The following is a 21,552-nucleotide window of genomic DNA, read 5'->3' on the forward strand; positions in this document are numbered from 1 at the left end:
TATATATGGCTCTATCTATGGGTGTTCACTTCGTCTTTATGACACCCGTGGATATATATATATATATATATATGGCTCTATCTATGGGTGTTCATTTCGTCCTTATGACACCCGTGGATATATATATATATATATATATATACCTTGTATTGCAAGACCGACGGGTGCACGATACAGTATGCATCGGTCGGTTATGTCGTGGAGTGTGAATTATCTAGCGAATCAAATATATACACCCAAGTCGATAATAGACTAAAATTGCTAACCTCCTGGTCCAAATCGAAGATAGACGAGCGTAGCTAAGCAAGTTGCATGTGTAGGTCGTGTGAGTGTGTTTCACGCCGGGCCCCCTCGCTTGGGCGTGGGCAAAATCACCAAGGAAGAGGCGGCATCATCTTACGGCACGACCAAAGAGGTCCAGCTGTACGCGGGCAGGGGCGTCCATGCGCACTACGAGGAACTGGCGCGACTAAGCGCCCAGAGTTTCATCTCAATCGACATTATCAGCGTTGCCAACCCGTACAGCGACTTGGCCGAGTATATATATATATATATATATATATATATCAAATTTAATATGGCTTGACCGTAGAGTCGCCCGGCTCGCAGAACTGACGGGCGGGTACGTACTCCACTTGCCCCAGTTTGACAAGGACAAGCCAGAACACTTGCAGTACACCAAGCAGTTGCTCCGCCACTTGCTCGGAAAGCAAAAGGCCATGGAGGCGGTGCTCAAGGTCCGCGTCTCGTCGGGTCTTCGCGTCGACTCGATCTACGGCAACTACATGCCGAGTGCCGCCAGTGACGACGAAGTGAATATGGCACTTGTGGACCAAGATACGGCAGTGGGCGTGACTTTTGTCTATGATGGCAAGCTCCCACAAGAGCACATGTACATCCAGGTAAGCTAACAAATTTGCCCTATATATATATATATCTGACAAATATATATATATCTAGGTGGCGCTGCTGTATACACGCGAGGACGCTGTGCGGTGTGTGCGCGTGCACAACTTGGCCTTGCCGGTACACAAACACATATATATATTTATTCGATAGTCGTAAACAAAACGACCTACTACTTGTTTAATATATATTATTATATATATATATATTCTAGGTGGCGAATTTGGTCACGAATGTGTTTCGTCATGCTGATTTGGACGCCACGTGTGCGTTGTGGCAGCGCATGGCGATCAAAGTCATCCGCGACAAGTCCATTATGAGGTAATATATATATATATATATTAAATATATATATATATATTTCCAACCAATACACGTACTTGTATGTGTAGTGGCAACGGCCAAGCGGTCAAGGAGAAGCTCGTGGACGACTGTGTCCACGTGCTGTCCAACTACCGCAAGCACTGCGCGACCAACAGCTCGTCTGGCCAGCTAATCCTGCCTGAATCGCTCAAGTTGCTGCCGCTGTACACCCTCGCAACCCTCAAATCCCGCGCACTTCGCAATAACTTGACGGGGCAGCAGGCGCGGGGGCTCATCGACGTGCGCGCGGACGAGCGCGTGATGCTTCTGCATCTGTTGAACTCATTTCCAGTCGAGCATGCCGTGTCGGCTGTCTACCCCAAGATGTATGCGCTGCACGACTTGACCGAGGAGGTACAATATATATATATATAGTCCAGTTAACCTTATATTTGGTTACTTTTTGATGCGGATGTTTTCTGCATCGATTGATATTTGGTGTACGGAATATATGTTGTATATCAAGAACAATATGTTCACTGTGGTGATACTTATCACACTAATTTAACAGTCATACACTATTTCTTTGTATATGGGTTGAATCGATGACGAGTTGCTGCAATCGGATTGGCTCAATTCTTTTGCATATTTGGATACATTCATACTCTAGTTTTGAATAAAGGATAATATATCGATTCTTTTTTTTTTTTTTTTAGAGCTATATATATATATATATATAAGGTGACAATGAATATATGTTGGCTACCTACAAAGTAGATATAAGACGACGTTATGTCGATGTTGTTGGAATGAAAAAAGGGTAATTTATTGTGCTTTCGAGTGAATTTTCATTGTGTTGTGGCGTGGTTTCTCGTTGGAATTTAAATCGATTTGATTGGCTACCTCAGATGATCTTAAAATTACTAACCAATCAAAACCATCTCAATGAAATTCAACAACCAATCAGATTGATTGTGGATCGGTTTGCGCGATTATTCGATTGCACCCCATATTTGTACTATCAAATCGACAATAATATATATATATTTCAATACATTTAGGTGGGCACACTGGACGACAAGGGCGACCTGATTTTGCCGGCGGCGTTGCCCCCCACGGCGGAAAAGTTGGAGGAGAATGGGCTCTTTCTGCTACACTCGTCCACGTACATGTACCTGTTTATTGGGGCCAAGACCAACCCGACGCTGCTTGAGGATGTGTTTGGCGTGTCTCATATCGACACGTCCGAGCAGGTAATATCAAGATATAGATGTTTACGTTTTAATTGGGTCGATAGTCGGTGAATTTGGTGGGCGACGCCGACCAATCAGGCGTGCTGCGGACGCAAATTCAAGCGGTGATTGGCTACTTGCAACTGCAGTCGCCGGTGCCTTCGCCGCTCGAGATTATGAGTAAAAGTGACTGGCGGAGCAACCGGTTCCTCAGTGCGCTCGTGGAAGATCGCACGCGCAACGAAGTCTCGTACGTCGAGTTTCTCTGTCAAGTGCACAAAAAGATCCAGTACAAAATGATGTAAACCCTCGGACAAACTAGCTAGTACTAGTACTAGTAGTACTAGTACTAGTACAGTAGGGTGGTGGATGGAATAGTATGAATTACTAGTAGTAGTACCATGCAATTCGATCGTGTTTTGTCGTCTTGGATCGTTTGACGAGGGAGGAAATCGAAAACGGGCGATAGTGGCGAATCTAATTGGCTTGGATTGAAATCATTCCGCCAATCAGAAGCTACGAACGAAATATTCATATTAATAGTATACTATTAATACTATACTACTACTAGTAATGCTATGTAGTATTACTATTAATTGTACATCTGAATAATCCACATATTCAGGGCTGTTGTCAGATTTACTGAGATCCGAACAAGTGCAGCTTCCTGTCAACGCTCGGTAGGGTCGAATATTGTGGGGATTTCAATTCTAGAGCCCAACATCGAGACATGACTGTAACGAGATATCACAAGCAGACTATTTTGCAAATGGGGATATATATATATATTCCCAATGAAACCATCCAATAACTGTTGGAATTTTCAAGCGGCTGCTATACGTATAGTTATTGCAAATCAGGAAATTTCACATCTTGGACAGTTTTCGATACGTAATTGGACAACATGGGCAACCTTTAACTTCAAGCCTTTTTTAAGGTAGCACATCATATCTAGACGAGTTGTACACACCAAGTATATACTACAGTAGTATATATATATATATATATACTTCGAGTAAGTATATATGATACAAGTCTCAAACTGTGCCTTGAGGTACTAGTGCAGTACTATTATATACAAGGTTTTATATTCAACATTCTATGATATACCTGATTGAGTCGTCGTCGACTGAGTGCATCCTACTAGTATGTACTAGAACACTACTATGACGGACGTCGTACGTACTACACATGATACTATAGCAATTACTGGTAACTACTAGTACCTTTCAACTACTGTACTACATGGATTCCCTATTGTCCAGTGTATATGGCACATCAGTGTCCTTGGATTGGTCGAGGTCACTGTGAAACACTGGCGACAGTGGCTTATGATGAATGCCATTGTGGTCTTGGTGGACTTGGTGGATTTGAATCTCGAGCCGCCTTTCCGCGAGCACGGCCGGCTGTTCGGCAATGTTCATCGGGAACAAAGTGGCTTGAAAGTCGAGGCGGGAGACGCGGACGCAGCGGACGTACTCGTCCGGCGGCAGGTCCACCGTCACATCACTCTCGGCATCGCACTCTAGCAATGCATGGGCCCCAAACAGACTCCACAGACCCCGCTTGGTGCTGCTGTCCGAATCTAAGACACAATAGGAGGTCACTATCTCGAGGGAGATACATGGATGACGACGTACTAGACGAGACAATCACATGGCCTTGCAAGACGATCACGCAGCCATTCGTGGCCTTGCCTTGGGTCAAAAGCTCAGCGTGGGGACTGTCTTGAGCTCGAAATTCCAGCAAGTGGCTCTGACTGAGCAGGTTGGACACCTTGGCCACGTCCAACGGTACACCTACCAGAATGAACACATGTCTGTAAACCGAGGGAATATATATATTGCCAGGATGTACCGTTTGCATCCGGCGTAAGAAACACGGGCTCTGACGCTACCAAATACTTGGCCAGTGCATCTGCCTGCACGTACAGTTAGTTGTCAACTGGCACATGTCGTTATGTCGAGGGAATATATATATAGCGTGTATTTATTACCTCTGGTTTGGCCAGCTTTTTCGTGCGGTCGTCGTCCAAGATGACGCGGTCCACGCCCGTGTCGTAGCTGCGGTGGCTCAGGCGGTTCTTTCGAGTCACATCCGCATCGATCTGGTCGCTTTCATCGTAAATGTCAGCCTGCAGAATCTCCTCGACAATGTCTTCCAGCGTCACAATGCCCTTGGTTTCATAGAACGGATCTCCCTATACAAACAAATATATCAATACAATATATATGGTGGATTACAAGTATCGAATCACACAAGTCGAATCGACGACGCGATTGGCTAAAAATCCAATTTTGACTAGATCTGATTGGCTCGTACAGAAATAACGACACATGGGGTATATATATTCAACCAATCAAAGAAATCCAGCGTTTTACGCCAACAGATAGTTTCCCACGTATCAGGGACTCGGCTATAGAGAAAGCGTACCGGTCCAGCGTTATTGACGTCGTGTACCAAGGCCAAATGGGTGCGGCCCATCTTGAACGCTTGCAGTACATCGCCGAGCGTCGAGTCTGGCCACACCCGGTGCACCCCCCGACCAAACACATGCACGAAATGCAGCAATGTGGTTTCTTCTGCTGGGTCGGCAAAGATCAAGTCTTTTACAAAGATCAGCCCCACAATGTCGTGAATGTCCTTGTGGTACACTGGAATGCGGCTGTATCCTTGCTGGTAAATGTGGCGGATAGTCGCGAGCGTGAGTTTGGTGGTTGTGGGCAGCGAGTACACTTGGTCGATGGGGGTCATAACGCTGGCTACGACCTTGGCTTTAAAGTGCATCGCGCCTCGCATGATGTCGGTCTCGTCCGCGTCCAGCAGGTTTTGCTTGACATGGATATCGAGCATCTTTCCAATCTAATCAACACATGGGGGTTTAGAATATATATATATATAGAAACGATCCTTTTGTATATGTTCAAATTAAAAAGCAATAATTTATAGATGTTATAAAAACGGAAAAAAATTAAAGCAGCTTTCGATTTTTCAATTCGAAATAAATTCGACATTCGAGTTGTCAGACAATCGATCGACCAATGAAAACCCAGAACACGAAAATCAAGTGGCCAATCACAAAATTCTAACTCACCCATCACCCATATTCGTGTGTGAATGAAATGTATTTGTGTGTGCACACAGTATATATATATATATATATATGAAACTTGGATTTATGTTTTAAAATAGAATAATTAGATTTCATCAATATTTTAGTAATAAAATTGACCTAATGTTTCAATATTTGTAATTGAATCAAACAAGTGAGATACCTCCCTCCATATTATGACCTGAAACAAGGATAATCCATATGTACTACCTCTCTTTTCGTGAACAAGTTGCCAATTTCCCGGCCGAGCATCCAGTCCAACACCAACGCAATGGGTTTGGCAATCACATATAGCACCACGACAAAGAACCACACGATGGGCAGCGACTTTGCCCCGATAACTACACCAGATATATGGCATTCCAATATGAATGAATGAATCAATGGAGGTTACAGAGTGGATGGCGGGAGCACAGCGCTTGTGGGAGGAGTTCGCCAAAGAGAACGAGCACCACAGTGGAAATGAGAAACCCCGTGACCCCTACAGAACGAGTTGGAGAGACTGATGTAAGGACGGACACTAAGAACCTGACGTCATATCCGCGAGCATAATCGACAAGATGGTGTTGACCGAGACGTTGGCAATGAGCAGAGACGTGAGAAGCAGGTGGCCGTCCTGGCGCACGTTTTGGATCTTCTTGGCGTACTTGGCGTTGGTCTTTTCGTCCTCGGTCGCGTGGGCGTCTTCGCCGGCGTCCACGACGATCTGCAGCCCAAACTTGTCCAGACACATGAGGCCCAGCGTCAGCCCTGAAAACAGCGCCGCGAGGAGAACGAGGAGCACGACCAGGGCCACACGGAGCACCTGTTCCTCGGTCGGCAGCAAGTCGAACGCATTGTCGTCCAAGTGGCGGCGGCTCACGTCCATGGAAGGGTGGTTTGTGGTGGGGGAGTGAGTGAATCTGTACTAACGCCAGAGTGAAGCTGGCATGTCGCAGATGAGCAAGTCCTCACCACTCACAAATGAACTATTTTGAGCGGATTTTGGCAGGGACAGAGCAGGTTGTAACAGTGAGCATGTCGCAAATGACCACCATTCTGACAATACGTTGCGTTGATTGGCTGGACGAGGTTGCTGTTTGCTTATCCGGCTTGGTGATTGGTGAATCAATCGCAAGCCCAATATATAACCATTGGCGTAGTAATATCGACTTGTTTCAGCGCAAATTATTAGCTTGACCTGCGCAAATTATTAGCTTGACCTGTGGTAGGCTGGACATTCTAACGCTAAACGTTATCGGTAGACTGGCATGTGACTAGTTACACCTGACGATACGTATGTACTTGAAGGTAGTTAGGAGCAATTCAACATTGTATTACGTAGCATGAACGTACAGTAGTCAGTGTAAGGCATGTAACGTTCGGTGATACTAGTATATTGCATGCAATCGGTTGATAGAAATGACCACATTGGCAAGTTGATGTACCGTAACGGTCCATAAACGTAGATATGTTATTGCTGTTTATATTCATCTTGATGAATGTGCCACTGTTGCTTCATTGCTCTATTCATAGAAGATCGTGAACGTGACTGTTCACACGGATCTCAATAACTCGAGTGTCCTTCTAAATATATCAAATCAAAGCGTTTTATACTATGGATTTGTATTTCTATCTTTACGACTGAATACGTAAATACAAAGTACAAGCTAACACTTGTTTAGAATGTAGTGATTTATCCTTTCACCATGTGAATCCTGTTCGCTCTGGCGGCCCGACCCATTTCCGTGCCAACGATTGGCTCGTTGACGAGCACTCCATCCACCAGTCGTCGAGCAACCTTGGCGAGCTATTGAACTCAACTTGCATTGACCTTCGTCTGCGATGACCCGTGTCCACACGCAGAGCCGCATATTGCAGACCTTCCGGGCGCTTGGCGTGGTTGCTTCCGACGTGCCGGTGGCGTACTCCCGCGCTGGCTTCATCACGGCTGCCATCGGCAAGAGCTTCCAGGTGTACGAGACCGAGAAGCTCACGCCCGTGGCCGTGTCGGCGCAGCTGCCCAAAAAGATCCGAGCGCTCACGACGGTGCTACACAAGAACCAGACGTTCTGCGCCGTCGGCCGGGACATCCACGTGTTTGAGCGAGTGAAGGAGACCACCATCCTCCAAGGTCACTCGGCGCCGATCACACACTTGCTGGCCGTGGGCGAGTACTTGTTTTCCACGGGCGAAGATCACACCATGCGTGTGTGGAGCACTCTGTACGTGTGCCAGCAACTTGCTGAGAAACGGACTCACGGTTTCTCCCTTGTATAGGACTCTGGAATTGGTCAACTCGATCGAGTTTGCTGACAACTTTACCCCCACCGTGTTATTGCATCCAGCAACGTACTTGAACAAAATTGTGGTCGGGTCGGCCCAAGGCGAGCTGCAGCTGTGGAACGTGCGCACGTTAAAGTGCATTTACTCGTTCAAGGTATACATACATTTATACACGATGCAGACGACGTTAACAACCGTTTTGTATTTCCAGGGCTGGGGCTCCGAAGTCACCAGCGTCGCGCAGAGTCCGGCGGTGGACGTGGCGGCAATCGGGCTCGCCGACGGACGCATTTTCGTGCACAATCTCAAGTTTGACGTAACGCTGATGCAGTTTGCCCAGCCAACGGAAGGTCGGGTGACGTCGCTGTCGTTTCGAAATGACGACAAGTCTCCGTGGCTGGCGTCTGGTACGTCGTTAACGCCTGTTTTGAATTCCGGGACTCAGTATATATATATTATACTCACGTTGCTTGTAGGCACGTCGTCGGGTGATGTGATCTTGTGGAACTTGGAAACCCAGCGATTGCAGGCGAAAATCCCAGTCGCGCACGACGCAGACGTGGCCACCGTGCTGTTTTTGCCATCGGAACCGGTGTTGCTCACGTCGTCCGGTGCGTTAAGATCTGTTTTGATTTGCCCGACTCTTGCAATATATATTAACATTTCGTAGGCGACAACAGCATCAAGCTGTGGATCTTTGACCAACTCGACCAAACGGCACGTCTCCTCAAATCGCGCCAAGGCCACAAAGCCCCCCCAACCACAATCCGATACTACGGCCACGATATTCAAAAGGTATCGAAAAACAAAAATTATTTTTTCTGACAAATACATATATATATTAATATTTTTTTTGTTAGGACGGGATGGTGTGTCAGATTCTGTCGGCGTCGCAAGATCGGTCGTTCCGGCTTTTCCACACAGCGCGCGAACAGCAAAGTGCCGAATTGAGCCAGGGACCACTGCTGAAAAAAGCCAAACGGCACTATGATTTTAAATTGTCGCCGATTGTGCAGTTGGCGGCGATTGATACCCGTGAAAAGTACGTCGAGGTGTTTGAAATGGATTTTAAATGTTTTTTTTTTCACCTCTAGAGACTGGCCCAACGTCGTCACGTGCCACGTGAATGAACCGGCGGCGTATGTGTGGTCGATTAACCGAAAGGCCATTGGGAAAAAGGTGCTGCGTCAGATTGACGACAATTTGTACGACGAAGCCGTGCACCACCACTACAAAGCCACGGCCGTGGGCATCAGGTAAATATATATATATATATATATATGTATTGTCCGGTCAGCATGATTTGGAGATTTGGGTTGATTTGCCGAATCTATCGATGTGTTGTGTACTGAATTTTTTGTGTGGGACGAGGTCTCGCCGTTCCCACGAATTTCTTGCACAGTTGACGGGAGCGTGTTTTGATTGGCTACTTGATTCGTGTAATGGGTTTGATTGGTCAATTGATATTGTCTGCCGATATAGTCTCGTGTTCCAATTTCGAAGGCACAATCTCGTATTTAACTACATAGGGCAATTAGAATGTTTTAACTCTATATTTATTTTATTTATTTTCGGTATTTTAATAATAGTAGTTCACTTTTGTGCTTAAAACTTGGTATATTTTAACTATAAATGTCCTGTAGTTCGTGCGGCAACTTTGCCCTGGTGGGTTCACAAGGCGGGGCAATCTACCTATACAACATGCAATCCGGCGAAAAGCGCGGGTCGTTCCCGACGGCGGCGACGGACGCCCCCAAGCTCATCAAATCGCTGACGCTTCCAGGGGCATCTTACGTTTCCAAGGCAACCGACGGGTCTCTAGAGGACAAACACACGGCGGCTGTGACGGGTGTGGCGGTGGACGTGCTCAACGAGACGGTAGTGTCGACTTCGCTGGATGGACTGGTGAAATTCTGGTCATTTTCGAGCCATTCGGTCGTCGGGACGCTGGATCTGAAGAGTCCGATCACGCAAATAGAGCTGCACAAGGAGAGCGGGCTAGTCGCAGTCGCGTGCGATGACTTTGTGGTGCGCGTGGTGGACTTGTCTACGAAGAAGGTGGTCCGCCAATTGAGAGGCCATGTCCACCAGGTCACGGACGTGACGTTCAGTCCGGATGCGCGGTGGCTCGTGACTAGCGCCGCCGACGGCAGCCTCCGCGTGTGGGATCTCCCCACGGGTAAATGCATCGACTTTGTCAAGTTCAAACATGCTGTGACCAGTCTGAGTATGTCCCCCACGGGTGAGTTTATCGCCACGGCGCACACGGGCCAAGTGGGCATTTACCTGTGGGCGAACCGGTCGTACTTTGAAAATGTGTTTGTCGACAAGGAACCGACCGACGCGATTGCCATGGGCATGCCGGTGCCGCTGAGCGAGGAAGAGATGCCGCTGGACGTGCACGTCGAGACGGCGGCGGCAGAAGAGGACCGAGTGGGGCACCAGACGTCGTCGTCTGGGGCATCCGACTTGTTTGAGTCGCCGATCGGCACGTCGACGGGGCTTGTGACGCTGTCCACGGCGCCCAAGGCCATGTGGCAGTCGCTGTTCCAGCTTGAATTGATTAAAAAGCGCAATAAACCCAAACAAGCCCCCCAAGCCCCCCCCCTAGCCCCCTTCTTTCTCCCCACCGTACGCAAAGAAGACGTCCACCCTACCTTCGAGTCGCACGGGGTCGCGCCGACTAAAAAAACCAAGAAGACCAACGCTAGTACTACTAGTAGTAGTAGTACTACGACTACTACGAACCCCGAGTCGACAGTGGACGAGGCGCCCATGGCTGGCTGGGGGGGGCCCGACGACGACCAAGCGTGGGGCGACGACGACGACGATAACGATGTGACGGACAACAACAAGTCGACCCTCCTCTCTGGGTCTTCTCGCATCGTCAAGTCCTCCGGGCTGACTTCATCGCGGTCTAAGTTGGCAACATTGCTGGAGTTAGCATCGACGGAGCCCAGTCTGCCAGTTGAAGGCGGCAGCGCCACGGCTTACAAGCCGCCTCCGGTGCTCGCGTACCTCCAGAGCCTATCGGCGAGCGGCGTGGACGTGGAGCTGAGCACGCTGTGCATGGGCGAGTTCGACGAGGAAGGCAAGCGGCACTTGACCTGGTTCCTAGACTTCCTTGTGGATATGGTGGCCCACCGCCAGCAGTTCCAAGTCGTCCAGGTGTACTTGAATCGGTTCGTTAAAGTGCACGAGGATATTGTAGTGGGTGACGCGGCGTTGCTGGCCAAGGTGCAGACGTTGCACACGTTGCAGCAACAGGCGTGGGAACACCTCCAGCAACTATTGCAACACAACTTGTGCTTGGTTCAGTACCTGAGTAAAATGCAAATGTAATACCAGCCCACCCTCGATTTATATATATAAAGATGTCGACATGGCTGACTGACTGACGGGAGCTTGGAGTGATATTTCCTGATGTGTAATACTACTCTGTAGTAATATATTATTAGTACAAGTATTATTAGTAGAAGTATTAACAATATAGTAACGTGGCCGACATTGACAAGTGCCGATTGTCCAATACTGCATAACGTTAGTAATAATGGTATTAATTGTATAAATAGTATTTATTACTAGTAATACTACTATTAATATAGTAGTACTATGTACTACGTAATAGTACTTCGAATTATTTATATGGATTTCAAATATCCGTGATAGTATCATTAATATTAGGTCATATCCTAATTGAGAGTAAATTAAGATTATGCTAGGGTATCCAAGGTTTGTATTAATATTCAATGCAGTCCCATAAGTCTCAATTATTTACTAGTATAATATAAGTGATAGTAAATACTTCGTAGTATTAATACTACTTCGACGGACAGTTTCAAGGATCGTACTTAAGGAATACGAGGAAACGTTGACGATCGGATGCAAGTCAGTAGTAGTACAGAACGATGTCGAGCGTGGCACGGGCTCCTAGCTATGGCTCGGTGACTTCGTCCGACCTAACCAGCAGTGCGCATGAGCATGCAGCGACGAAGTCGACTGACGTGACCAGTCGCACCCGCCCTCCGCTTCACCAGAACCGGTTCAGCTTTACGCGGTCCCCTGTGCCGAGCAACCACGGTCAACCGACGACGGACATAAACGCCAACAACCCATTCGTGGCGTTAACGCCGTGGTCGGAGGTTTCCACGTACGAAGTGTGCAAGATGGTCCTCATGTGCATCTTCCTCGTCCCGGTGCTTCGCGTGGCGTTGTGTGTGCTGCTGTTCGTCCCCATCGTGGTTCTGGCCACGATCAGCACGGCAGGACACCGCCCGTTCAACGAACATGGCGCGCCGGTTCCATTGGCTCGCTGGCGTCGCGTCGTAGGCGTCCCCATCAAGTGGCTCATCCGATGCGTGTTGTTCGTGCTGGGGTACTACTACATCCCCGTGACAAAGCCAGCGCAAACCAGCCAGGTCAAACCCAGAGTCATTGTGGCCAATCACAGCACGTACATTGACGGCATCTTCCTCGCTGCGTACACCCACGGCAGGTACACATCCATCACCCTATTCTTCCCATGTTATATATATCTAATTGATTGCAGTGTGGCCATGATGAAGGAAGTGGCCGACTTGCCGTTGATTGGGCCCGTGATTCGATCCCTGGACCCGATCTTGATTGAGCGGCGGTCCGAACTCGGGCGGAAGAAGGCGCTGGACGACATCCACGAGCACATGGTCAACCAAGCCTTTCCGCCGCTCGTGATCTTTCCCCAAGGGATGACCTGCAGCCAGCAATTCATCACCAAGTTCAAGAAGGGTGCATTCGCCGAAGGGTTGCCCGTCCAGCCAGGTATAAACCACCGATCGCATTGAAAGTAAGTTGGATATGTGCTGTCTAGTGCTGCTGCGGTACCCGTACAAACATCTGGATATTAGCTGGTTCCCCAGTGTGAATGTGATTCCGCTGTTCTTTCGCCACTTGTGCCAGTTCCGCATGTATTTGGAAGTGACGTTCCTTGAGCCGTATGTCCCGACATCTGAAGAAGCCAAGAACCCAGACTTGTACGCAGAGAACGTTCGTCAAGCGATGGCCGCCGCGCTGCCGGCTAAATGCACCAACCACTCCTTTGAAGACGTTCGTCTGCTGCTTCAAGCTGGAGTTGGGGAGTACGCTCGCCAGCATATTATCAACCACACCACGGTATATATATATATATATATTGTGGATTCGATACGAATTTCCAGACCCCGTCGAATCGAATCACGAATCATTGACGCTATTGGCTCATCCAATTTTTAGTGGATTTGATTGGCTCTTACAGAAAGGATAAGTATATGCAACCAATCACAACTCCAGCGTGATTCAATATTGAGTCGACAAACCACGCGAATTTTTTGCAAGTTTAGAGCGAATTCACGATATATATATATAGCCTTTGAATATCGTCCATATATGCAACAAGGAAGCGATAGCTTAGTTTTCATATATGATCTGTAGATATAAATGTCTTGTTTCTGTACATATACATTATATATAGCTTTTGAATATGGTCCATATAAGCACGGAAACGATAGCTTTTTTCCAAATATGATTTGCAGATATACATGTCTTGTTTCAATATATATATATATATATATAATATATTCCCAGTGTGATTTCTATATAACTTTTGCTTGGATTAGGTTGGCGAAGTGTACAAATTGATGCATCTATCCCATGACGAAATTGAAAGCCTCGTGCGTCACTTTGCCTCTATCGATACGGATCACGACGGTCGCATCAGCTTGACCGACCTGCAAACTCTCTTTGACGAGTGTCCGTTATTTGTCCAGCGGTACGAGACCATGTATATATTATCTGCTTAATATTTCACTAATATTATTGGCACAGGCTATTTGATTTGCTAGACGCTGACCAGAACGGCCGCATCGATTTTCGGGAGTTGTGCATTGGGTTATCGTCGCTAAACCAACCCAAAAAGGACGATAGTCCCGCCGAAGAGTACCGAGATCGCCTCGCTCGGTTTGTGTTTACATTGTACGACGCAGACAACAGCGGCCTTTTAAGTCGACTGGAATTGGTGGCCATGCTCAAGCAGCTGCGGTCGACTTCAGGACTTTACGACGACCAAACAGCACTGGACCAGCTCGTGGCTGCGTTTGACGAAGATTTGGACGGGGCGTTCTCCGTGCATGAGTTTATCCGACTCACAGAACATCACCCGGAATTGCTTGATCAAGTCGTGGAGCGACTAGCAGTGTTCAAGTCGGCGACTGGAGGCAAAGCGTAAGAAATGACTACTAGACTAACAATAAAGATGGTTCGTGTTGTATGACAAGAGTGTTAGCAGACAGAAATTGAGCGCATTTATATTGGACAAGGCGTAGTCGTGTACTAATGTGCACCGAAGCTGCACGACAGGTTACCGCTCCAAATAACCACCATGGATTGTATTAATATAATATATTAACTAACCCTTACCACAAAGATACTGTAGCTCGACAAACGATGCCGTCAAGTCGTACCGTCGGCTGCTTGCCGTTATAACTATTTGTCCCAGTATTGTGATATTTCGCTCTAAACTTGCAAAAAATTCGCCTGGTTTGTCGAATCAATATTGAATCACTACTGGAGTTCTGATTGGTTGAATATACTTATCCTTTCTGCAAGAGCCAATCAAATATATCCACTCAAAAATGGATGAGCCAATAGCGTCCATGATTCGTCTTTCGATTCGGCGGATTCGTCTGGAAATTCGTATCGAATCCACAATATAAAGTCGACGACTTACTTTACTATATCGTCGGATATGTCTGCAGAACAAGTCAGCAAAAAAAACGATGCAATCCCGACTAGAGTGGAATAATACACTGTGTAGTTAGTTTGGTTTGTTGAACGATTGAACACTGCAATATTACGCCAGCCAAAATATCCAGTGCAATATTAAATCTCACAGTGAAACAGCCTGGCAAAGTCGTGGTCGCGGGATTGAATGTTGCGATATCCCAGCAAGTGCACGTGTCGGCAAAACGTATCTAGGCGCAAATCCACGGGAACTCGACGCAAGTTCACGTGCCAGTCGAGTTGGGCTTCGTCTTCTAACGACACAAACTCGCCCGTCCGCTGGGTAAAGCTCTGCGACACGACAAACAAGCACCGCATGATGGTGATTGTCGGCGCCACCCGCTCCAAGACCACCCTGGCGGCCATTCATATCATGTTTTATATGACGTTAGAAACTGCCTTCAATATTCTCGATTTGATAGTACAAATGTGGGAATGGGGAGGTGCAATCGAATCGCGCAAACCGATCCACAATCGATCTGATTGGTTGTTGAATTTCAGTGAGAAGGTTTTGATTGGCTAATAATGTTGAGCTCTTCTGAAGTAGCCAATCAAATCGATTTAAATTACGCCACCACACAATGAAATTTCACTCAAAAGCACAATATATATATATATATATATTAATACCAGGTCAGACTCTTGCTGTCAGTGTTCTTTGATGGCAGCTTTTCATCGTCGGGAATGTTCTGCGTGACCAAAATGCACCGATTGTCTTCTTGAAAGATCCGACACAGCCGAGTCGTGCCGGCCTGGGTGTGTGCCGTCAAGTCGATCACGACATCGTATGTCATGGAGTCGGATAAGCTCGACGTGGCCTACGGTGAGTGACGATGGACTACGACGAATACTCTATCTGTCGTCGAGCTACGAATAAGACTGGGCATGTACCTCAACGTCCAGAAACTGTTTGACTTTGTAGTGCACTTCCAGTTGCTCCAACGAAGCGCCAGATTGAAAGTACGATTTCGCAAGTGGAAGCGCACATTCCAGCGGCAAGTTCAGTTCCAGCTGGTATCGCTGGATGTAGTTGAGAGCGTCGGGATGGGACGTGTCCACGGTGATATCGGCGAGTCGGGAATATGGCGTTCGAGAAGGGAACGCGTACTTTTCCAGCAGCTGGTCGGTGTTGTGGTACATCACTTGGGTGAGCCAGTCCAGGCCGTGCCGTCGAGCTTCGGGATGGGCGTGTAGACGTACGCGGTGGAGGCGGAGGTTCGAAGCAAGCCATGTCCCGGTTGGGGAGCTCTACACCAAAACGTGAGTTGGAGAAGCAGACACGTTTAGAGTACACCTGAACGACGGTCGAGTTGACCATGTCCCGCAACAGCACCGTGAGCGTGTGGTATTCGCGAAGGCGTTTCTTGAGCATGCGATTGTGATGTAGTGACTCGACAGCGCCGTCGTGGAGCCCTGTCGCAGTGTCCTGCCACGACACCAGACTCGACCGAGGCAGGCGGGAGAGGCGACCCAGCTCTGCTTCCAGTTCGCTCGCGCGGGTCTTGAGATACGTGTGCACTTGCTTGTCCTGGCGGTAGTATGCCTTCTTTTGGATGTTGCGACGGGACTTGCGCTGCAGACGCACATCCAGCATTGCCACCAATGCCGCCGTGTCCTCGTCGCGGAAGGTCACTTCCATGAGTAGTTTGTTAATTACTTGGAAACGTTTTCGGCTTTAGATTACTTGCAAGAACTAAAGGTATAATTGATTGATTTAATATAATATTCGGGGTTGTAGCTCACATGGTAGAGCGCCCGCTTCGCATGCGGGAGGTACAGGGATCGATACCCTGCTGCTCCACTTTTTCGTTCATGATTTTGTTACCCTACAATAGTGTCACTCGTGGCCAGGGCCATTCATGCTATGGATGGTGTGCATACTAGTATGCGCGTTTTCACTGTTCGAACGGTAAACTTCTGGATGGGGAGACAGTGTGCTATACACTTCAAGTACTGGTACAGTTTGCAGCACATGATTAACGTTAAAGTGCAATCTTAAACGCTGCAGGATCCAGGTAGAATACACCGGTACAATGTGATGATGATGGTCACCATACCAGAGATATCCAGTGCTGTTGACACTAGAGTATGGTCAGCCCATGTTGCAGTGCTAATTGTATATAATTCCAGCTCAACCTCCGGGCTGACAAAAATGTGCTAGGAGTACAATTAGGTACTATTAACGTTACAACCACATTGAACTCAATCCATCATACAGTGTACGTACATGCACATTGAACACGACGTTGTAATTTCATGGTGTGGATCATTATTCAATCTGCCGCCTCTGTCCAAATCTCACTCGCAACCCAACCTCCATCGATGACGACCGCTCAAGACTCTTTCACGGGCGTCCTCGACGACCGCAACTCGGGACTCGCCATCCAATTCGGAGGTCAAGGCAACGACTACATGGACGAACTCAGTCGAGCCGTGCACTCGTCAGCGTCGGCGCGACAGTTTGTTCAGCTGGCTCAGTCCATTTTGGAGGCAGAAGCCAACGGAACCCCCTACTCCTGTCTCCATCCGTTCTTGTGGTCGCAAGATCCTACGTCTCGTCCGTCCAGGTCGACCTTGATGGCGGCGCCGGTGAGTTATCCGTTGGTGTTTTTGACTCAAGTAGCCACGTACTTGGCGTTTGTCGAAGCCAGCGGGTGGTCACACGAGGCGTTCCTTCGTCGGCTACGAGGGGCCACAGGCCACAGCCAGGGCGTGGTCGCAGCGGTCCTCTTGGCGTCAGCCACCACGTCCACCGAGCTGATTACGCTCGGCCTTCAATACCTCCGGCTTATGTTTTGGCACGGCGTTCGTGCCCAAACAGTGTTTGACTCGTTCGGAAGTTCTGGCAACAAACCCGCCGCCGCGACGCCCATGCTACAGGTGCGAGGGTTGCCAGAATCCACTGTCCGATCCTCTGTTGATGCCTTCAATACTCGACTCGGTGGAGATTTGGTGCAAGTGTCGCTCGTGAACGATCCTGTGGCTGTCGTGGTGACTGGCTTGTCGCAGTCGTTGGGCGTTTTCCACGCCACATTGGACGGTCAGCAACATGTCGATCCGATTCGACTGGATTTCTTGTCCGTGTCTTGTGCTTTTCACAGTTCATTGCTGGCCCAAGCTCAAAGTCTGGTGGAAGCCGATGCTGCTCGTCTCCATCTGGCTGTGCGCGGTAACGCGTTGAACTGTCCAGTGATTGGCACCACAGCCAAAGCCATCAATCTTCAGTCGTATGGCGAATCCAATGTGATTCCACTCTTGATTCAAATGCAACTGACCGACGCAGTGAATTGGCCCGTGGTGACATCCGCCTTGCAATCCATTCCCGGGGTCACACACGTGCTGGACTTTGGGCCTGGCCGGGGCACCCCGTTGCTCCTTCATCGCGACATTCAAGGGCTTCGTGTCCATTCCATCTTGCATCAACCGACGGAACAAGCAACGCGAATGTCCGACATGGAGACTCAAGTCGCCATGACTTGGTCAACCATTCTGGACACGGACGTGGCGTTGATTCATGCCAAGTCGTCGTTCTTTGATCTTGGCGGCGACTCGCTTTCGGCGATTCAAGCGGTGGCCGAATGCAATGAGCTGGGGTTGCATCTTACGGTGGCTCAATTTTTACGAGATCCCATCCTTGGCCGCGTTGCCAGAGCTAGAAACGACAAGCCCGAGCGGAAGAAGTGGCCATCTGCTGCCATATTGTCCTGCAACACGATTTACAAGTGCGCAAGGGGGCTGGACGATGTCATCGTGTACCCCGTGACGCCCATGCAAGGCGGCATGTTGGCTGCGACGTCTGTCCACCCGAGTGCAAATGTCCTGCAAGTGACGCTGAAACTGTCGGCGCCTACGACCCAATCATCGTTCGAGAGTGCCTTTCGAATGGTGGTGGCCCAGAACGCGATTCTTCAAACCACGTTCTCTTCGACTGAACATGGCATGTTCCAAGTCCATCCTACGACTCCCCGACCTGGTGGCGCTAGCATCGTGGCTTCGCCTTCCAATATCTCCTTGGGCGAGTACCTCCAAGCCGACCTAGCGCGGGGATTTCAACTGGACGACTCGACTTTCATTCGGCTCGCCATGCTTTGTCCGCCCACTTCGACTGATGTTTATGGGGTGATCACCATCCACCACGCTTTGATCGATGGCTGGTCCATGGACTCGTTTCTGTCGGATTTGCTGAACGTGATGGACCGACAATCCGTCGCCCGTCGTCCTTCGTTCCGCACTGTCGTCGACTACATCGAAGCTCAAGACAACCAAGCGTCGGCAGCATTTTGGCGTGCTTATCTTGGTGGTTTCACTCCCCATGGCCTCGAGTTTGTTGCCCCCACATCCACCATCACCGAGGCTAGGTATCCCCTAGTATTGACGAATTCAGTAACGTCGACGCAATTGGCTCACGCAACCTCTCGTGCCGGGGTGAGCATCGCGGAATTGACCACGTTTGCCTGGGCTGCCACGCTGCGCAAGTTCACGCGGCAGTGCGACGTAGTGTTTGGCCAAGTTCTCGCAAATCGGCAAATTCCAGTCCACGATGCCCAACGGTACGCGTTGCCATCCTCCAGACATCCAGAATTTTGATATATTTGAACGTGATGTAGGATTCTTGGGCCGTTGCTGAGCACGGTGCCTTGCCGCGTCCATTTCAACGACAAGACGCATTTGGAAGCGGCATTACAAGCCGTTCAAACCACGCGTCCGTCCATCGCTGGATATTCCCATGTCGGTCTGAGCGACATTGCGAAAGCGTGTGGCGAGTTTGCACCACATCAACTCTTCGACACGTTGTTTGGGTTCCAGCAGTGGCCTCGACGAAGGACGTTGGCTGGAGTGGAAGTCATCGAGTCTTGGAAGACAGCATGGGGCGCGACGTCCCAGAACTTTTTGTTTGAGTTGCTGGTGGAGCCCACCAACGTGGTTGACATGCCGTTGACCACGTCGGCGCATTTCCTGCCTACGAAAATGTCACGGAATCAAGCAAAGTCGTTGCTGGACGAATTCGACTATACGCTATTCCAGCTTTGCGACATCCTCGGACCAGACGCGGAGCCACCTGCGACTGCCGCGGACTTGTGGTCGTTGAGTTTTGCCCAGATGAACTTGATCACGGCTGCATCGTGTGGACCTGAAGTCCCTCTGTCGTTCGAGCTGCTCCATCATGGATTCGAATATCATGCCAGGCAGTCACCAGACCTTCGAGCTGTGGAGTTTGACGGACACTGGTTATCGTACGGTGAATTGAATGCCCAAGCTAACGCCGTGGCGAGGCAGTTGCAAACGTTGGGTGTGACGGTGGGATCTCGCGTGGCTGTGGTCATGGACCGTTGTTTGGAGTTTCCCATCGCTCTACTGGCGACGCACAAGACGGGGGCCTCCACGATTCCAATGGATGCCTCCTTTCCTGCCACTCGTCTGGCGTTCATGCTGTCGGATGCAGGTGCCCACGCCATCCTTTCCACCAATAGACATTGCGACATGGCAAAGACTTTGGACGCATCCATCGACGTCGTTTCCATTGAATCGGCTACGTTAGCCAAACATGCACATCCATTTACTCCTCTGCAAACGGCTACCAGACACGACGAAGCGTATGTCGTGTATACATCTGGCTCCACCGGCCACCCCAAAGGTGTACCTGTAAAACACGTTGGAATTGTGAATTCAGCGACATACCGCTCGTCCGACCTTGGCATCGTCCGAGGAGCTCGCGTGATGCAGTTTATGGCCATCGGGTTTGATGTGTGCCAATGGGAAATTTGGAGCACTCTGTCGCAAGGTGCCACGCTGGTACTTCGAGGTGGCGACGAGATCGACATGCTTTCGACAGTAAACGTTATAGCCATTACTCCCACCGGCCTTTCCAAGCTTGGCTGTCCGACAAAGTACCCGAATCTGAAAACGGTTTGTGTCGGTGGTGAAGCCATTCCAACTTCGGTGAAAGACCTCTGGAGCCAGCATGTTCAACTCTTCAACTGCTATGGCCCAACCGAAGGCTCTTGTACCACGCACGTACATCAGTTGTTGCCTGGCAAACCAGTAACTATCGGTACACCAATTTCAAACGTCCACTGCTACATCCTCGACGACAACCATCAAAACGTACCGATCGGAACTCTGGGTGAAATGTACTTGGGTGGTATCTGTGTGGCATCTGGCTACATCAACTTGCCGGAAATGACGGAAGAGCGATTCTTGGTGGACCCCTTTGGCCATGGCCGAATGTACAAGACAGGGGATCTGGGTCGTCTGCTGCCCAATGGCCAATTCGAAATCGCTGGCAGACAAGACAGTCAGGTCAAGTTGAAGGGCTACCGCATCGAGTTGGACGAAGTGGCCAATGCCATGATGCAGCACCCATCGATCAAGTCGGCCGCTGCCATTGTCAAGGACAAGACGCACCTCGTGGGGTACTTCACGCCTGCACATGTCAACGTGGACGCGTTGAGACAGTGCGTGGCCGACCAGTTGCCAGTGTACATGGTGCCAGCCGTGTGGGTTGGCTTGGACGACATGCCCCAGAATTCCAACGGAAAGATCGACGTGAAAGTTCTGCAGTCCATGGACGTGAGCGTCGACGTCGAAACGTTGGAGACAGACGTGGAGCTCAAAATGGCCACAGTGTGGGCAAACGTGCTTGGCGTGAACGTGTCTGAGATCGGTCGCCAGTCGTCCTTCTTCGCGTTGGGAGGCGACTCGTTGTCTGTTGTCCGAGTCATCGCAGCGTGCAAAGCCATGGGGTTGGCGTTGTCCGGTGGCCAAATGACCAAAGAAATGCTGCTGTGGCGAGTGGCGAAGGCTGTGTCAACGCATCGCCAAGTGGATTGGCCAAGTGCGATGGCTCTAGAAGCAACGAAAGTGTCTGTGGAAGCGGAATGGCCTCACGTTGTCAACTGGCCGAGTTGTGTCTCTATTGAGTCTGGCTACACACTTTATATG

At 49.2% G+C, this 21,552-nt stretch overlaps 6 protein-coding genes and 1 non-coding gene across 10 annotated transcripts in view; 5 read left to right on the plus strand and 2 right to left on the minus strand.

Annotated features, from left to right (window-relative positions):
- The window catches only part of H257_13336 (hypothetical protein), a 5,966-nt gene extending 3,042 nt beyond the window's left edge, over nucleotides 1–2,924 (plus strand). The window contains exons 6-12 of the mRNA XM_009840821.1: nucleotides 321–537; nucleotides 593–902; nucleotides 961–1,026; nucleotides 1,121–1,227; nucleotides 1,299–1,623; nucleotides 2,271–2,462; nucleotides 2,507–2,924. Of these exons, the coding sequence (XP_009839123.1) occupies nucleotides 321–537; nucleotides 593–902; nucleotides 961–1,026; nucleotides 1,121–1,227; nucleotides 1,299–1,623; nucleotides 2,271–2,462; nucleotides 2,507–2,746 (1,457 nt within the window). The 3' untranslated portion in view covers nucleotides 2,747–2,924. The remainder of the gene's footprint in view (nucleotides 1–320; nucleotides 538–592; nucleotides 903–960; nucleotides 1,027–1,120; nucleotides 1,228–1,298; nucleotides 1,624–2,270; nucleotides 2,463–2,506) is intronic.
- Nucleotides 2,925–3,540: 616 nt separating this feature from the next.
- H257_13337 (hypothetical protein) lies at nucleotides 3,541–6,460 on the minus strand. Of its 3 annotated transcripts, XM_009840824.1 has the most exons (8): nucleotides 6,082–6,460; nucleotides 5,948–6,034; nucleotides 5,764–5,894; nucleotides 4,875–5,303; nucleotides 4,438–4,641; nucleotides 4,299–4,362; nucleotides 4,082–4,240; nucleotides 3,541–4,026 (listed from the first exon to the last, which is right to left on the minus strand). In XM_009840824.1, exons 1-8 carry the CDS (start codon nucleotides 6,419–6,421, stop codon nucleotides 3,683–3,685), a joined length of 1,758 nt encoding a protein of 585 aa, XP_009839126.1. In that variant the 5' UTR covers nucleotides 6,422–6,460; the 3' UTR covers nucleotides 3,541–3,682. The 3 variants fall into 3 exon arrangements, with proteins under 3 accessions (XP_009839126.1, XP_009839125.1, XP_009839124.1); XM_009840823.1 differs by having other exon boundaries at nucleotides 3,541–4,240; XM_009840822.1 differs by having other exon boundaries at nucleotides 5,764–6,034.
- Nucleotides 6,461–7,321: 861 nt separating this feature from the next.
- H257_13338 (hypothetical protein) lies at nucleotides 7,322–11,182 on the plus strand. The gene is made up of 8 exons (XM_009840825.1): nucleotides 7,322–7,757; nucleotides 7,813–7,972; nucleotides 8,030–8,225; nucleotides 8,295–8,429; nucleotides 8,489–8,613; nucleotides 8,679–8,860; nucleotides 8,913–9,074; nucleotides 9,462–11,182. The coding sequence occupies exons 1-8, from the start codon at nucleotides 7,378–7,380 to the stop codon at nucleotides 11,158–11,160; spliced, it is 3,039 nt and encodes a 1,012-aa protein (XP_009839127.1). The 5' UTR covers nucleotides 7,322–7,377; the 3' UTR covers nucleotides 11,161–11,182.
- A 501-nt stretch (nucleotides 11,183–11,683) lies between these two features.
- H257_13339 (hypothetical protein) lies at nucleotides 11,684–14,096 on the plus strand. Its single transcript, XM_009840826.1, has 5 exons — nucleotides 11,684–12,313; nucleotides 12,368–12,615; nucleotides 12,665–12,966; nucleotides 13,449–13,600; nucleotides 13,657–14,096. Exons 1-5 carry the CDS (start codon nucleotides 11,727–11,729, stop codon nucleotides 14,054–14,056), a joined length of 1,689 nt encoding a protein of 562 aa, XP_009839128.1. The 5' UTR covers nucleotides 11,684–11,726; the 3' UTR covers nucleotides 14,057–14,096.
- Nucleotides 14,097–14,613: 517 nt separating this feature from the next.
- H257_13340 lies at nucleotides 14,614–16,276 on the minus strand. 2 transcript variants are annotated; one of them, XM_009840828.1, is made up of 4 exons: nucleotides 15,905–16,276; nucleotides 15,502–15,858; nucleotides 15,241–15,428; nucleotides 14,614–14,965 (listed from the first exon to the last, which is right to left on the minus strand). In XM_009840828.1, the coding sequence occupies exons 1-4, from the start codon at nucleotides 16,247–16,249 to the stop codon at nucleotides 14,710–14,712; spliced, it is 1,146 nt and encodes a 381-aa protein (XP_009839130.1). In that variant the 5' UTR covers nucleotides 16,250–16,276; the 3' UTR covers nucleotides 14,614–14,709. The 2 variants fall into 2 exon arrangements, with proteins under 2 accessions (XP_009839130.1, XP_009839129.1); XM_009840827.1 differs by lacking the exon at nucleotides 14,614–14,965 and having other exon boundaries at nucleotides 15,216–15,428.
- A 62-nt stretch (nucleotides 16,277–16,338) lies between these two features.
- On the plus strand, nucleotides 16,339–16,411 carry H257_13341. The gene has a single exon. It is a non-coding gene; the product is annotated as a tRNA-Ala (tRNA).
- Nucleotides 16,412–16,932: 521 nt separating this feature from the next.
- On the plus strand, nucleotides 16,933–21,460 carry H257_13342 (hypothetical protein; the record flags this gene model as incomplete). Its single annotated transcript, XM_009840829.1, has 3 exons — nucleotides 16,933–19,160; nucleotides 19,218–21,362; nucleotides 21,412–21,460. 3 exons carry the CDS (start codon nucleotides 16,933–16,935, stop codon nucleotides 21,458–21,460), a joined length of 4,422 nt encoding a protein of 1,473 aa, XP_009839131.1.
- Between the last annotated feature and the right edge of the window lie 92 nt (nucleotides 21,461–21,552).

Source organism: Aphanomyces astaci (genome assembly GCF_000520075.1).
Source record: "Aphanomyces astaci strain APO3 unplaced genomic scaffold supercont1.47, whole genome shotgun sequence".
NCBI lineage: Eukaryota > Oomycota > Saprolegniomycetes > Saprolegniales > Verrucalvaceae > Aphanomyces > Aphanomyces astaci.